We start from the raw sequence: 14258 nt of genomic DNA, 5'->3' as shown, positions 1-14258 counted from the left end.
GTGTGTATGTGTGTGATTCCACACCTAAGCTGAAAATTCATGAAGGGCAGGGATTGTGGCTTAAATGTTCTTTGTAGCACTTTATGTAAATATTTAAATAACTCCTGGGTGAAGGAATAAACAAAAGAACGTTACTCACATTGGCAATGGTGGAAACAAATAACATAATGACGGTGGCGATGTGGACCACAAAGATGCCAGCCAGTAATACCAACATCTTGGCTTTTTGATGAGTTGGTGAGTTTGGAGTCCTGAGAAGAAAGGAGAAAACAAGAGGGAAACAAAAGGTTACTACTGTCAGAGGCAAGAAGATAATTCAGCTTTCCCACACTTGTGAGCTATCTGCTACAATCTGAAGGCGCTGCACTAAAAACCGTCACAATTCCATCATAAATTCCTAAAAACAGCCTGGTTCCCTCCGTGCCTATTGGTCTATTGACATGTACTTAAATATAAACACAATTCTGCATCTCAGGTACTTATATACCCATCTCTCCAAAACAGCCTGTTTTCAAAAAGGACATTTTATAATGTTACTACTTTATTTCATTTGTGTTTTAGAGGCCAAATGTAGGACCTGGATTTTCTAAAGGCCTCCTGACAACTATAATTTTCAGTGCAGCAGTGTCATATAAATTTCCATTTTCCACGAGGGCAGTGTCCTTGCCCCTGTCAAACTGTGCATCCAGCAATTGTCATAAAAATGGATGCGTCCCACAGAATAGCAGCTATAACTCAGTGTCCATAGACTGAAGAGGTGACTAATTGGATCCCAGGTGAGATATACAATGTGAGAGCCACAACTTCTATTATTACCGTGCTGTTTGGTATTCAATAATTATAACAACGCAATTGCAATTTAATGGTCTGAGCACCTACATTTGACTATTTCAGACTTGTATCACTGCGCCTACGCCTTGGGCTGTGTGTGCCCCATGGCGGGGAACCTGCTATTGGTCTGGGAGCCGTGTTATATTCCCCATGAGTCAATATGACAGTTTTGGGGGCTCTAGAAGCAGGCATCTTGGAATACCACCAAATGTGCCTTCTACGCGTGCGTGACATTTATACAGACTCCAGTCCTTCAAGAGTTAATGCAGAAGACAGGCAAATGCATAAATCACATGGTGGGAGAATTGGGAACTAATATAGATTAAGAATGTGCATGGATAAACAAAAGTGTTCAGCCATAATCTCAGCGGTGTAGAAAAAGAGAGCCCATGGATCGTAAAACCCAGGACATAAAGGGAGTGTGAAGGATGCACATTGCTATTCTGGTTTATGTCAGCTGCCGGAGTGCTGTGTCATGCCCAAACAGTCACATGCAGTGCAGGCCCCCAGGGACTTCAAAGCAAAGGGCTCGGCTTATTCACACCCTAGCAGTGTGGGACATGTGGACTTCCCCACCTAGGGGCTCTGCACATCCTGCAATCGGCCCACGTCTCTCTCTCACTCCACCTCATTTAATTGAAGCGTTGAGTGTGCTTGAGCCACTTTCCTACTGTAGCAGGTATTTATTGAAGAGCACTAATTCCAGCACTTCAGGTGCCTTTTATCTCTGCTCAGGAAACACTAGAGTGCCTTGCTCTTTACAGGCCAAGCGTGAGAGGCAGACACTTCCACTCTTGCTCCAATAAGTCCCGCCCCTCTTCCCAATCAAAGCACTTCCCTTCCACCCAGGCTATTTTGTAGGAATTTGTCCAATTTCACTGTGAGTGACAAAAATGATGAAGTTTCTCCTGTGGCCTCAGGGGAGAACTTGGAGCTTTCATGTGTCTGCTGTGAATACTCTCTCCAGGCCTTCAAGTTCATTTTTGCTTTTCTCAGGCTCTTACACACCTCCACGATTTTCTGCTTGACTTTAATGCACCGTGAAAAGAGGTTTTGGAATTAGACAGAGGTTGAGTCAGACTCATATAAAGTTACTTGACCTTTTGGTCTCAGTTTCCTCCTATATGAAGTGGAGGATTGCAACAGGGAAATATGAGGGTTAAATTGGATTATATATGTGAAACTCCTAGCACCTTGCTTGGCACATGGCAGGTACTAAGAGGGTTGCTTTGGTTGCAGTTATAACTATGATTATTATATGAAACTGTTGCCAACCCAAACCAGTCAATCAGTCACCAGGCTGCCCCATGTAAAATGCAAGTAAGAGGATATCTGCCATCCAGGTCACAAGGGCGTGTATATGCAATCATTCTTACAAGTTGCCATTATGACTAATCTTTGCCGCTTGAGTGGGAGACCTCAGGAATGAGGAGGAGAAAGTTCATTCTTCTCAGCCTTCCATGTCTTTGGGGACTCAACAGCATTTCTGTCTGCCTGATTTATACCTGGCCACACCCTCCATTTTGATGACTTGAACATCATTGCATTCCAAATATCTTCCCCCCACTGCATTCTCACCTTGGCCAATCCACACACCCCTGGGGCACTCGAGTTCCTGGCCTGCACATCTCACTTCTGATCTAAACGACAGCCCTATCCAATCATTGTCTCCTGCCCAGTACAGGCAAGAGGAGAGGTTGGGGGTGGGGGTAAAATCAAGCAAATAAGTGACTCTCTTTCATCATAGATTTCTGTGATTGTCTTCCATCAACTCACCAAGGAAAGGAGCACATTGTCTTGTAATGGCAAGTGTTCTTAGTGTGCAGAAAACACAATTTTCTCTGCTTTTGGCCTCTGGATACAGCCAGAGGTAGTGGCTGTTTAGTGGAGCTATCACTTTATACCTATAACTTCACCTTTTCACTGCCCCAAATTTGTCAGGTTTTTTGGTGTCATCCATTGTCAGTGTAGAAAGGCTTCTATTGTTTTCAGTGGCCCTCCCAACATATATGGAAACAGAATGAACTGTATCTTTAAATTTCTGGCCTGGATCATTCCTAGTTATTCAGTCCCTATAATAATGACCCCCAGGAGAGAAACCCCCAGCCTAAGGAAGTTGGGTGGGAGACAACCCTTAGAGCTTTAAGGATGAGTGGCACCTAATGGGTGAATGTCTGGGGATCTAACAAAGAGCAGAGTAGATGGGTTTAAATAACAGGAGTCCTGCTCTCTCGATTTCTATACATCCATCACTTGCAGTGTAGCTTCCAGGGAGACTCATTTCCTGCGCTGGTGTATATCTTGCTTCATAGCACTAAAAAGAGACCATTTCTGAGCGTTAATATCATTGGAAGTATTGGTTGCATGTTCCACTAAAACAATAATTGACTTCTCCCTCACACCTCTCTAAAATGCCATGGATGGCACTCTCCAATGCAAAGCATACCCCAAGTCATAGCTGGGCAGCTCGAACCAGGCAGTAGACAATAACAATATTGCAATTCTGACTGCTTGGGTGCAATGCCTGCCTCTCTCCCAGCATTTTGTGCACTGGGCAGTCCCAAAGTTTGTCGGTTAGTTGTTGGGAACTCCCATAACAATAGGGTTATTTGTGGTGCTTAGACTCTCAGATACAGGCCACCAGAGCTAGTCGATGCACAGTGTCCTTAAAGGATAGGATATCCACTGACTATACTATGTGGGGTTCCAGGATCACATTTCTCCACCCACCATTGTAAGCAGAGGAAGATCTCCCCGTGTACCCTCACCAACCCAACATCCAACACAGGTTGGTCAAAGCTCCATGGGACTGGGTGGAAAACTGAGAAAAATATAGGAGGCATGAATGTTATCTCTAGAGAGAAGTGACTGCTAAGAGAAATGGAGGTAAGAGACTAACAGCCACACATGGGTTCTCTGTTATCCCTCCTAGATTCTTCTTTCTGTCCTAAGGCACAGGCCTGCCAGTTCCCTTTCCACTGCCGCCATTTGTTGTTTCTGACCATGCTTCTCCTTTCCTCCCCACAATGCCCAGGCCACATTAGAGAAGCTGTCTCTTTATGCACCTGCCCCAGATATAAGCCTCACAACCATTCTAGATCTGGGTTAAGTTCTTGGCTAATAGAAAATGTATTGCAGTTCCTGGAAATGGCCCTGAGGATTACAATTGCTGGTGATGGAGGCTGTAAATGATGACCTCCTGTGGGCAGGGGGATAATTGCTCTCCGTTGCCTCCATCCTCTTAAGTGATTGTTGGTTTCTTGACTCCCTCTTAATACCTTCCTCCCCACAAATGAAGGAATCGAAGGAACATAGCTCTGAGACTGCCTTGCATTGATTGCCTCTTTGCCTTTGTTTGGGAAACCTAACACTTTTAAGATCCTCAGACTATGAGAAATTTATCAGGCCCTTCTGGACACCTTTTCTTTTTAAATGAGAAACTAGTACTACAGAGACTTTAAGATAATCGACTCCTAAAAATGTTGGTCATTTGGCTTCATGTTTGCTAAGCTCCGGGTCAGATAACTTCTTTCTGCTGTGTTGTCTGTGTGCTTATTAAGCTGCTATCAGAGCCTGGGGGGAGGAATTCTTTAAGGGTGATCTGTGGTACAATCATTGGGAACAATACAATAAAACAGAGTAACCAAAAACCTACTTCTCCAGCAAAGGAAGTGGTGGAAATCCCGGGCTTGAGTCATTGAAGAATACCCTGAGCCTGGCGGCATAACATAATCAGAAACAGGGAGCCGAGGCCCTGTGAGCAACAGGAGAGTCCCGCAGAGCTCCAATGTCCATGATTCATCAGAGAGTGGGTGAGATTCTCCCAGACAAAGGCTAGTGGAGATATCCTCTACCAGATGGCGCAAGAGAGCTTTCTGGGAAGCCCGAGGCGCTGGCTGGCTGGAAAAGGCAGTTTGGTCATTTCCCTGGCAGCCCAAGATGGCCCAGGCTTTTCTGGGGAGAAGAGAGTAATAACAGCCAGATGCTAAGTCCCCTGTTTCTCCTTCCTCTCGTCCTGCTTTTATTGCTCAAAACATCACAATCCAGCCATGAGTTGTTCCTCCATTATTTATCTCGCATCCATTCTTTACTTTCCATTGTCCTTGTCCAGCTCATGTCATAGCCAGGACCATAGCATCAGCCCAAGGTCCTTTTCCTGAACGACCCCTCTAATATGCCCTCCACACTACCAGTGTGTTATCTGACCATGTTACTCCTCTGTTCAAAATTCTCCAAACTCCCCGCCACCAGGAAAAAGAGACTTTAAACTCTGCAGGCACTCCAGCCCTGGCAATCCTAGGAATGTGGGGATCCCAGGAATTGGGTTTCAGAAAGAAAAAAGCATCCTTTCTCCAGTAACTACCTATCAAATTCTTTTCAAAAAGCTCAAATCCTGCCCCCTCTAGGAAGCCTTCCCAGATACAGAATCAGAAGTCGTCATTTCCCCCTGTTATGCTGCAGCTCTTCCATTGCCCTTTATGAAAACCACTAGTGGCAGCTATTTCTGGAAATGTTTGGCTCCCCCATCCTGAAGACCCTAAGTTCCTGAAGGAGGGAAGCGTCTTGTGTATGACAGGTATCGAATCAATATCTGTTCAGTGAGCAAATAAATACTTTCTTCTTGATAGAAAAATAATCATTGTCAAAAAGGCTGAAGATTTTATAATAAAAAACAGAATTCTAGAGGGAAAAATGTTTCCTTTTAAAACATAAATTTTTGTCCTTGTTATTTTTAGACATTATTTATATATTACTATAACTATGTATTGAGCATCTTATTACATGCAAACTCTTGTTATATATTTCCATATAAAAACCTATATAAACTTATGAATATCTCCTCAGTACATTTGACTAGATAGGGGGTATATATGTGCTTATTGTCCTTTATTCCAGAGGAAAAAAGTGAGTGAAAAGATAATACCTTAAATTTCTAAACACTAATTTGTCCACGGATTTAATTTTTCTAATTCAGTTACAGAATCTCTGGACTGCAGTTCCTCCCAAGTACATGAAAACTCATCTACAAAGCTATACCAAGGAACTATCTAACTCAGGCTTAAACTCCTCTGGTTACGGGGAGTTCACTACCTCCCAAGACACACACACACACACACCCAAAGTAGGAAGGTCCTTCTGCAATGCATCAGCGTCTCTCTTGGCAACAACTCCCCTGAACTTCGTCCTGCCCTTTGTCTAATGCTTCGTCTTCAGCCCATTTCTAAAATGGTTACCTTTGCAACAGAACTTTCCGGTTATCAGAAAATTAGCCTGAGGGCACCACCTTAGGTTCCCAAATCTCAATCAGGTGAGAACACAGTCCTGAGAGACTCGACTGCTAGACACCACTCCGCCTTTTCATTGATTGACATTTTTCCAGCGGTGACATCCCACCCTCTTTCTGGATAACTGCAAACTTTGAAGAAAGCTTTCTCACACCATCTGACCAAAGGCAGGCTTCTTCCTCCGAGGCACAAGAGATGGTGAAAGCCAAGTTGTTCCTAGTCATATGATCTCCATGAGTCAGCCCGCGTCTCCGTCTCCGTGCCATCTTCCTCAGCATGACACCCGAAACTCTGGCGGCGGCTGCTCCCTCAGGACACTGTGTAAGGTTGTGGCACGAACATCTTCCCAGCCTCCACACATTCAGGTCAATTTTGCTTTTGTTGGTTTGTTTTTGATGTGTTTGTTTCCCACCGGGGAGTATTTGCGTGGGCACAGTGGATGTCCATTTCACATAAAGGCAGAAAAGGAAATACTCTCTTCTGGAGCGGCCATGGAGGATGCATCCGGAGGAGGAAAAGGCTGGGATTCAAGTCAGGCCAGTGGATGAGACCTTGGATGAGCTTTTCTGGCCAGTGTTATTGTTGTTTGATATCAAGTGTACTTGCCATTCTAAATATTGTTTTCACAGAGGGGTGGGACAGGGGGGCATTCATTCTCCATGGGAAACATGTGGAGAGAAAGCTCCTAAAGAACCATTTCCTCCTGCCCCGGGATATCTGACACTTGGTGTGGGAGGCGAGAACTCCGGGTTGCTCCTCACTATGTACACATCATACAAGGCCTGATGCTTTTAAGTGCAGGGAAATTTTTATGACCTGGAGAAACATCAGCCATCAAGCAGCAAAAGTAACAAGGATCTCCATGCTCCAAGAAAAACATCTATTTTTTTTCATCCTGGGGAAAGGGGACTGCATCTCCCAAGTGCTGGGGATCATAAATGGGGGTGACTATGGAAAGGGTAGTGTTTATCGGCACTGGTATGGACAGACTCTCACATAGTTAGGAAGGAGGGACTAGGGGGCAGGAGTGAGGGGGCAAGCATGTTATTTTAAAAAGAAGAAGAAAGAGCACCTATTAGAAAACCAGCTTCTCATGAAACTTCAGCCTGACCAGCTGCTGACTGTGGGAAAATCACAAAACCTCCCTGGCCCATGGCTCCTAGAGAGGCAGTACCTAATGGTAAGGCTCACAGGTTTGCGGTTCAAATCCTGACTCTACCACTTCTTTTTTCTCTTTTTTTAATTTCAGTTTTACTGAGGTCTAATTGGCATATAAAATTGTCAGACATTTAAAGCATACATCGTGGTGATTTGCTGACTCCATGCTTCTTAACTGTGACCTATAAACCTCATAGGGTTGATGTGAGGATTAAAGGGCCATGCCCGACACAGAGCAAAGGCTATATACTGTGGCTGGTTAGTCTTTTGATCAATTATGTAAAATGAGAGGCTTGGGCCAGCAAAATGGGCTTCGGGCTTCCCTGGCAGAATCTGAGGACCAACATCTACGCTGAAGGCAAGCAAATAGCATGAATCTTGTTTTTGCAAATGCTCCCACAGAGAATTCCGTGTCTCTCTTATTTCCCCTTGTCCGGGGAGGGAATGGGTCAGGGCCACATCTGCAAAGGCTGAGGCCAGGCTTGGGCTGCGAAGAGGCAGCCAGCCCACGCCCCCAGATCGCAGCTGGTCAGGCCCTCGGGCGAAGTCTCCCAGGCGAGGACGGAAGCATCAGTGTCTTCTGCTGCTGACAAAGAGGAGCGCTCTGGCAGCCAGAAAGTCTTCAAGGGAGAAGTTGCCAAAATAATAACTAGGGTTTGGGAAGAAAATCAAGGTGTGGCCCCGGGCCCAGCGGCGCTTGGGCGGGTCGACAGTAGATGGCGGCAACATGCTTCAACCAGCAAAGCTGCAGCCTTGGGGGGTGGCAACGAGCGGGGAGGTGCCCAGAGAGCACTGGGTGGGCGAGTTTTGTTGCTCTTTCTTAGGGCAATTGGTTGTTTAGAAGTTCAGAGGTGGTTAAGTTATTCAGTTCAATCCCTGGACAAAGGAGGAAATGGAGTCCCCAGAGGGAAAGCAGAATGAGAACTGAAGCCCATCTCCCGCCATCTAGGCAGGCCTCTTCCACTCCAGTGTGATCTCGCTCCTGTCTTGGTCTTAGAGTTCAGCAGAAGTTTCCAAACTACCCTGTTCCCCCTGCTACCTCCTAGTCAGTCAGGGAGTCAACACAGCCCCTCAGAACAGTGCCACTGGCAAAAACAAAGGGTCTTTCAAGGGCCACTGCTTCTTCCCGCCTGGCCACCAAAGGCCGAGACCCATCCCCACACTGCAAGCCCTGAGATGAGCTTCAAACATTCCGTCCTGCACCCTATCCTCAGCACGGAGTCCCCTCCCCACAGAATCACAAAGTAAAAGGAAGCTCCAGGCCTCAGCCCTCTCTGAGCTAAGTGTGAACACACCCACTGGCCGGACTCATTGTTTCAGCATAGGAATCCACTCTCCAATAACCTATAGCTCCAGCCCGTGGTAGAGGGGCCTTTGATTACTTGAAGGAAGAAGTCTAAGGATCAAAGACCTCATTTGGCTCTCAGCTCTGATCTGAAAAGAGTTGAGAAATGTCTGGTAAATCACTGCACTATTGGCACAATATTCCATGGAAACACAAATGATACCAAGGCTGTATTGACCAACATTTGTGCCTGCGCAACTTAAGATTCTTCACCGGGCACAGTGAACAGAATGTTTGAACCTGAGGAGTGTCCTGAAAGATGAAGGGTGTGTGGTGCCCAAACAAGAGGGAGGGACTTAGGAGTGGAAACATCCTCACACTTCTGTCTTGCTCTCTCACCTCCTTCGTCTTTCTCTGTCCACTTTGCTTTTTCTCCCTCTTCTAGGCCTTCCCATCTCCCTCTTCTTTGTCCCAACACACAAGGCCCTAGGGAAACACAGGCAGTTCCATTTGCTCCCCCTCTGCCCTTTCCTCCTGGTAGCTTCCCTTTCCTCCTCTCAATTTGTTCCTCACTGGCTCCCATCCACACTTTAACAGCCACACCCTTACGCTGCAGAGTCTCCCTCCTTAAGAAGAGGGTGGAGTTCCTTTCCCAGGACCTGCTCAGTTTCTCCCTGAGCCTGATTGGGTGCCTGGCGGCTCTCCGTCTTGACAGGCTTAGGTAGCCTGCCCCTCCTCATTTGAGCTGGCTTCTTTGTGTTTTATTAATCAAACCTCTTCTTTTTCTCCCCAGAGCTGAGTGAGTGCTCATTGCTATTAGAGGATGAAGCCAGCAAGCCCCATGCCTAAGAAATCTCTGAGTGGATGAAGCAGAAGAAACTACTGGGGCCTCGGTCCTCTAAAATGCTGTTTCAGTGCAACAAGTTGCTTCGTTTCACTTTTCAACCAATTTTTATGGATTAAACTAGCTATGAGCATGAGCCAAGGATTTCTCAAGATAGGAATGTTAGGACCTTGGGACAATAAATTTCAGAGCTGCACAGGCCTTGGGAACCCCCAAGTTTATGGAGAAGACAAGTGACCTAACCATGGTCCCACAGCAGTGTCAGGACAGGACTACAGCCCCTTCGTCTTCCTGTTCAATGTTTGCATCTACTCCAGGATTTCTGCCACCAGTTTCAACCTATGCCTAAAGGGTTCTCAATTTCACCTTCCCCATTGGAAGACAGAATTCATGAAATAGGTTCAGAAAACACAAAAACTGCCGCACCCACATAAGGCCACCAGCATTAGAGGCTGAGGCGTCCATTTTAGTTCCAGGAAAACACCATTTCCACAACAGGAAAGAAAATGTTGATCCAAATATTTTATGAAAAGGGAAGAGAAACAGCAACATCCATGAAGATTTGTAGTTTTATCTTTATGCTTCCTATCACTGAATCTTCCAATTAAATTGAGAGCAATGACTTTACCTAGCCAGCGCCAGGGACCGGAGGGTTACCAAGTATGATCTTGAGACATTGTGTTTGGGGTGGGGTGCTGGGAATTCATTAAACTACTAATCAGAACCATATTTGGGCTCCCTTGATCACTAAATAGAAATCAGAGTCATCTGGGCAGAACTGGGAAGAGGATTGGAAACGGGAAGTTCATGGTCAGAAGATCCCAGTCCTGTACTGGTTAAGGATGACGAGCTCCCTCAGTGGATTGACATCCAGGTCACCTGCCAGCAATTAGACCCAGGTTACACCAAAAGGCAGCCTGTTCCCATAGTTACCATGACAGGTGGTAACAGTGTAAAGGCACGGGCTACAGGAACTCTGGACCAAGTTAAGGGACAACCCCCACATGGCCAAGTTAGAAGCCTCTGTGTCTGGTATTAAATTGATTTAACCATGACCTTGTGGGGAGCAACTGGGTGTGTCCCCCTGAGTATGTATATCTGAGAGTCCTGAATGTCTCTGAGCTTTTGTATATACAGGTGGTAAATTAAGGAACCATATTCATGTGTAGAAAATGAAATACCTCGGACTCAAATCATATGGCTATGCTTTACTACGTGCATAGTTTCAACGATTCAAAATGTTTCCTGCTCCTTTGCTGAGTCTCAGGCAATAATATTCATAATCAAGTTTGATCCATTAGCAATTAAGTAAGGGTTAAAAGTTTAGAGGGTAATATGCATTGGGTGGAGCAGCAACAACAAAAATGGAATATATTCTGGGTTGCTTCAGGACGGCAGAGCTAGGAACAAAGAATAGAAGTTCTAGAAACCCAATTTCGCTGGATTTAAGAAACTCTAATCATTAGAGCTTTCCAGCAAAGGGGAGTGGGCATGGACGTGCACTCTGAGGTACTGGGCCTCCCACCGCCCCCCACCCCAAAATGTTAAAGAAATGTCAAACGGCCATCTGTCCAGGGTGGTGTAAAAATAAGATTTCTGCATATTGTAGGAGAATGGAAAAGTGGATCTTCAAGATCCCTCCCAAACTGAGAAAAAAAATTAAGGATGGAATATAACTAAATTTGTCCTGTGCCCTTTTCTCTGGTCATTTTTTCAGATGTGTTCCACATCAGGCCCTGATGAGCCTATAAAAAGCTGTTTTCTTCTTCCTGCGGGACCCATTGATCTCAGTGGTCCGGCATGAACCAAAACCCACAGAGCCAACCAGACCAAGCCAAGAGGGTCTTCATCTCCAGCACAGCCTTGGTGAAGCCCATTCGGTAACCACCGCCCCCCCTGCCCCCCATGTCTGCATGTCCCCCTGGGGACTGCATGGGCCCACGCTGGTCTCAGGAGGGAAGTGGGAAGGGTTGGGAAAGCCACAGTGAGTCTTTCCAGTGGTCTGTGGAAGGATGTCCTTCCTTCCTCAGAGGTCTGCCCTGAACTCCTGGGAGGTAGCCAGCGTCTGTTCTGAGATGTGATCTGCCCTGGGTTGGTCCTTGACGGCATTCTGACAACTCCCAGGACAGTTTAGTGCCCTCAAAGCACTAATGTACAGTCTGGGGGGGCCTCTGACCAGGACGCTAGACCGGATGTCCTGCAGCCCTCCAGACAGCGTCCGCCCCCGCCCCATTCTTCAGAGTCTGGGGTGGAATTCGATCCTCCTTTGAGGGTGAGAGGCAGCAGGGGAGGAGAATATAACCCTCACAGTTCAGCCTTGTCAAGGACTTCCAGCTGCGATCAAGAAAAACTGCCTTCGCTAAGGACTCTCACTACTTCTTGGAGGAAGAGGGGAAAGCGGGAATCAGAATTGCTTTTTTTTTTCAGTTGCCCTCAAAGTCCAGGAAATAACACGCAGCCTATTATCTCATTTATAAAGCTACAGTATAGCATCAAATGGGGCACAAACAATGCAATCCATGATGGTTTACACACAGAATTTTCCATATTTTCTATTAGCTTATTAGTACACGAAAAGATGTGTACTAACATCATAGAATACCATTACTATCAACTTAATAATGGCTTTCCTAATCCATATCAGGTAATCTGGAAATAAAAAACCTTTGAAGCAAGTGTGGGAGTTCCCTGCATCTCGAAAAGTTGCCCTTGCATTTACTTAATCATCCCCCTGAGGGCAGTTTTCCCAGAAGCATTGCCTGTACAATGTATACAGGCTGATTACATTTAAACCTTCCCTTCCAACGGACTGCATTTCTAAAGGAAAAGTCTAATTTCACCAGACAAGCTGAATCCTGTCATTTTCGTCCTCTTGTTTATGTGTGTGTGGTGCAGGAGTGGGGAGCGGGGGTTGGAATCCACCCGTAACTATGTTGAAATAGGCCACACCTCAACCAAAATGCTAACCTAAAAAAAAGCAAACAGAAAGCACCTACTCCTTCCTTTCTCCAGATTCACTGCGTGATTAAGCACGAGTGTTTGCATCTGTGCAACCACAACTTGGACGCGTGAGACGATACACGTCCCCGAACAATGACTGCCTTCCATTTAGAAAAATTCCACATCCACCTAAAACACATTTTTTTTAAATCACTTCTGATTTCTCAACTGTTCCCTCAGCACTAAAATCCAGCTATTTCTGGGGTGGAAGCACAAAGCCATTTAACATTTCTTACAGAAATAAATGAAGTTCCCCTGCCCCACCCTCTCCCCCAATTCCAGTTTCCCTCCTTCCTCTCCCATCCTGCACATCTGGCCAAGGAGAAAAGGAGTTCGGGCTCCAGATTCTATTAAGTGAACCCCTCCCAGAGTCTTATTTGAAAAAAGCATTTGCTTCTCTCTCTCTCTCTCTCTCTATCTCTCTCTCTCTCTCTCTCTCTCTCCCTCTCTCTAACGGTTTTCTTTAAACAAAACCCACCTCTCTTTCCCAACCTGTGGGGAGAAAAAGACACTTCAATTCAAAAAGAAGTGAATGAACAAGCAAGAAAGGCAGTAGTGAAAGCCACAGCAAAAATAAACCGGAGAACAGCCCTCTACCGACCGTCACCCCAAAAAGACCAGCAAACAACCAACCAAGCAGACACAATTCAAGTCCTGAAGCAATTTTTGAATCAAAATGGAGGAATGGAAAACATCTGGCAAGCGCCGCCTGTCATTTCAAAGGTTTGTGGTGTTTCCTCCATAAAGACTGTCCTATCCAGGTGTGTTCCAAAGTCCCTGCTCCCTTCACATCTTCAGAGCAAGCACCCGGGCACTGCAAGATCATTACAGCCCAGTCCTCTGAACCTTATGGAAAAAGTTGTCTCGGTATCCACTTGTAGCCAAAAGTTTCAAAGATTCAGTTCAAGGAATCACAGAAACGTTGAAAAGGGAAAAAAGAAAAAGAAAAACTTAGATGAGGTCAGAAGAAAGAGAGCAGTGGAAAGGAGAGAGAATTCTCCGCGTTTCCCCACAGTGTTGGGAGCTGTCCTACCTGAGGGTCCCAGCAAAGGAGGTGCCTGGAGTGGCAGGAGCTGGCAGCTGCCCGGTCTGCTCGTCTGGAGGTTTGTGACCACAGTGAGGGGAGGGACCTGCCTCCTGAGGTTATAAGTTTCCTGCGCTGGTGTGCTGGGGTGTGTGATGGGCGGTTTCTTTTCCCTGTGTTTTAAAGGAGTTTCTATGAATCAGTCTGGCTTAAAAAAAAAAAAAAGATTTGTTGGTAAGCTACGCCCTTCTAGGTTGGCAGGCTGTCAAGAGAGGTTGGGAGTGAGCCATCAATTCAAAGAAGCCTGTTTAGGCTCTCTCTGACTCAGACACACAGACCACAGTGGAAAAAGGAGTGACATTGCTTCAAATGAGTAATAGGAGTCACACAAATAGATCTGTTTACCGAAGCCCATTCCTCGTTACCAAAAAGAAGACTTGGTTACCAAGGGGATAAGGCAGAACACAAGTTATGTGCCCAAACTACTTCTGGGAAGGGGGAGAGAAAGGGATAGTGTCCTGCCCATTGAAACCCTATTTGATCGGCCAAGGAGAGTCCCAGTCTCTCTCTCCCATCAAATGCATCAGGTGCTGTTCACAATCAAGAATGATCAGATTTCTTTCTTATTTACTTCCCTGCCTGACTCAGGTGCACTGTCCTGTAAGGTGAAGCCCTAGAGGCCGAAGGGCACATGCCAAGAGCCCAGGTAAAGCTGCCTCTGAATGACGGCGCACTGGTTGGACAGAAACTGATTTATCCTTGCGCTCTGTGAATGCCCATGCCTACTCCACACACAGTCGGGAGGAAGTGGCTGAGAACTTTGCTCTGTGA

The 14258-nt window shown here is 46.0% G+C and overlaps 1 protein-coding gene across 2 annotated transcripts in view; it reads right to left on the bottom strand.

The window, feature by feature from the left end:
- Window positions 1-13591, bottom strand: part of EMP1 (epithelial membrane protein 1) — an 18489-nt gene extending 4898 nt beyond the window's left edge. Inside the window, exons 1-3 of one of the 2 annotated variants that reach the window (XM_015570167.1) lie at window positions 13437-13591; window positions 4487-4727; window positions 140-251 (exon numbers count right to left, since the gene is read on the bottom strand). In XM_015570167.1, coding sequence (XP_015425653.1) covers window positions 140-217 — 78 coding nt within the window. In that variant the 5' untranslated portion in view covers window positions 218-251; window positions 4487-4727; window positions 13437-13591. The remainder of the gene's footprint in view (window positions 1-139; window positions 252-4486; window positions 4728-13436) is intronic. The other variant, XM_006773243.2, reaches the window with a different exon arrangement.
- Window positions 13592-14258: the final 667 nt, after the last annotated feature.

Source organism: Myotis davidii, unplaced genomic scaffold (genome assembly GCF_000327345.1).
Source record: "Myotis davidii unplaced genomic scaffold, ASM32734v1 scaffold205, whole genome shotgun sequence".
NCBI lineage: Eukaryota > Metazoa > Chordata > Mammalia > Chiroptera > Vespertilionidae > Myotis > Myotis davidii.
This window is presented reverse-complemented; position numbering and strand designations above follow the sequence as displayed.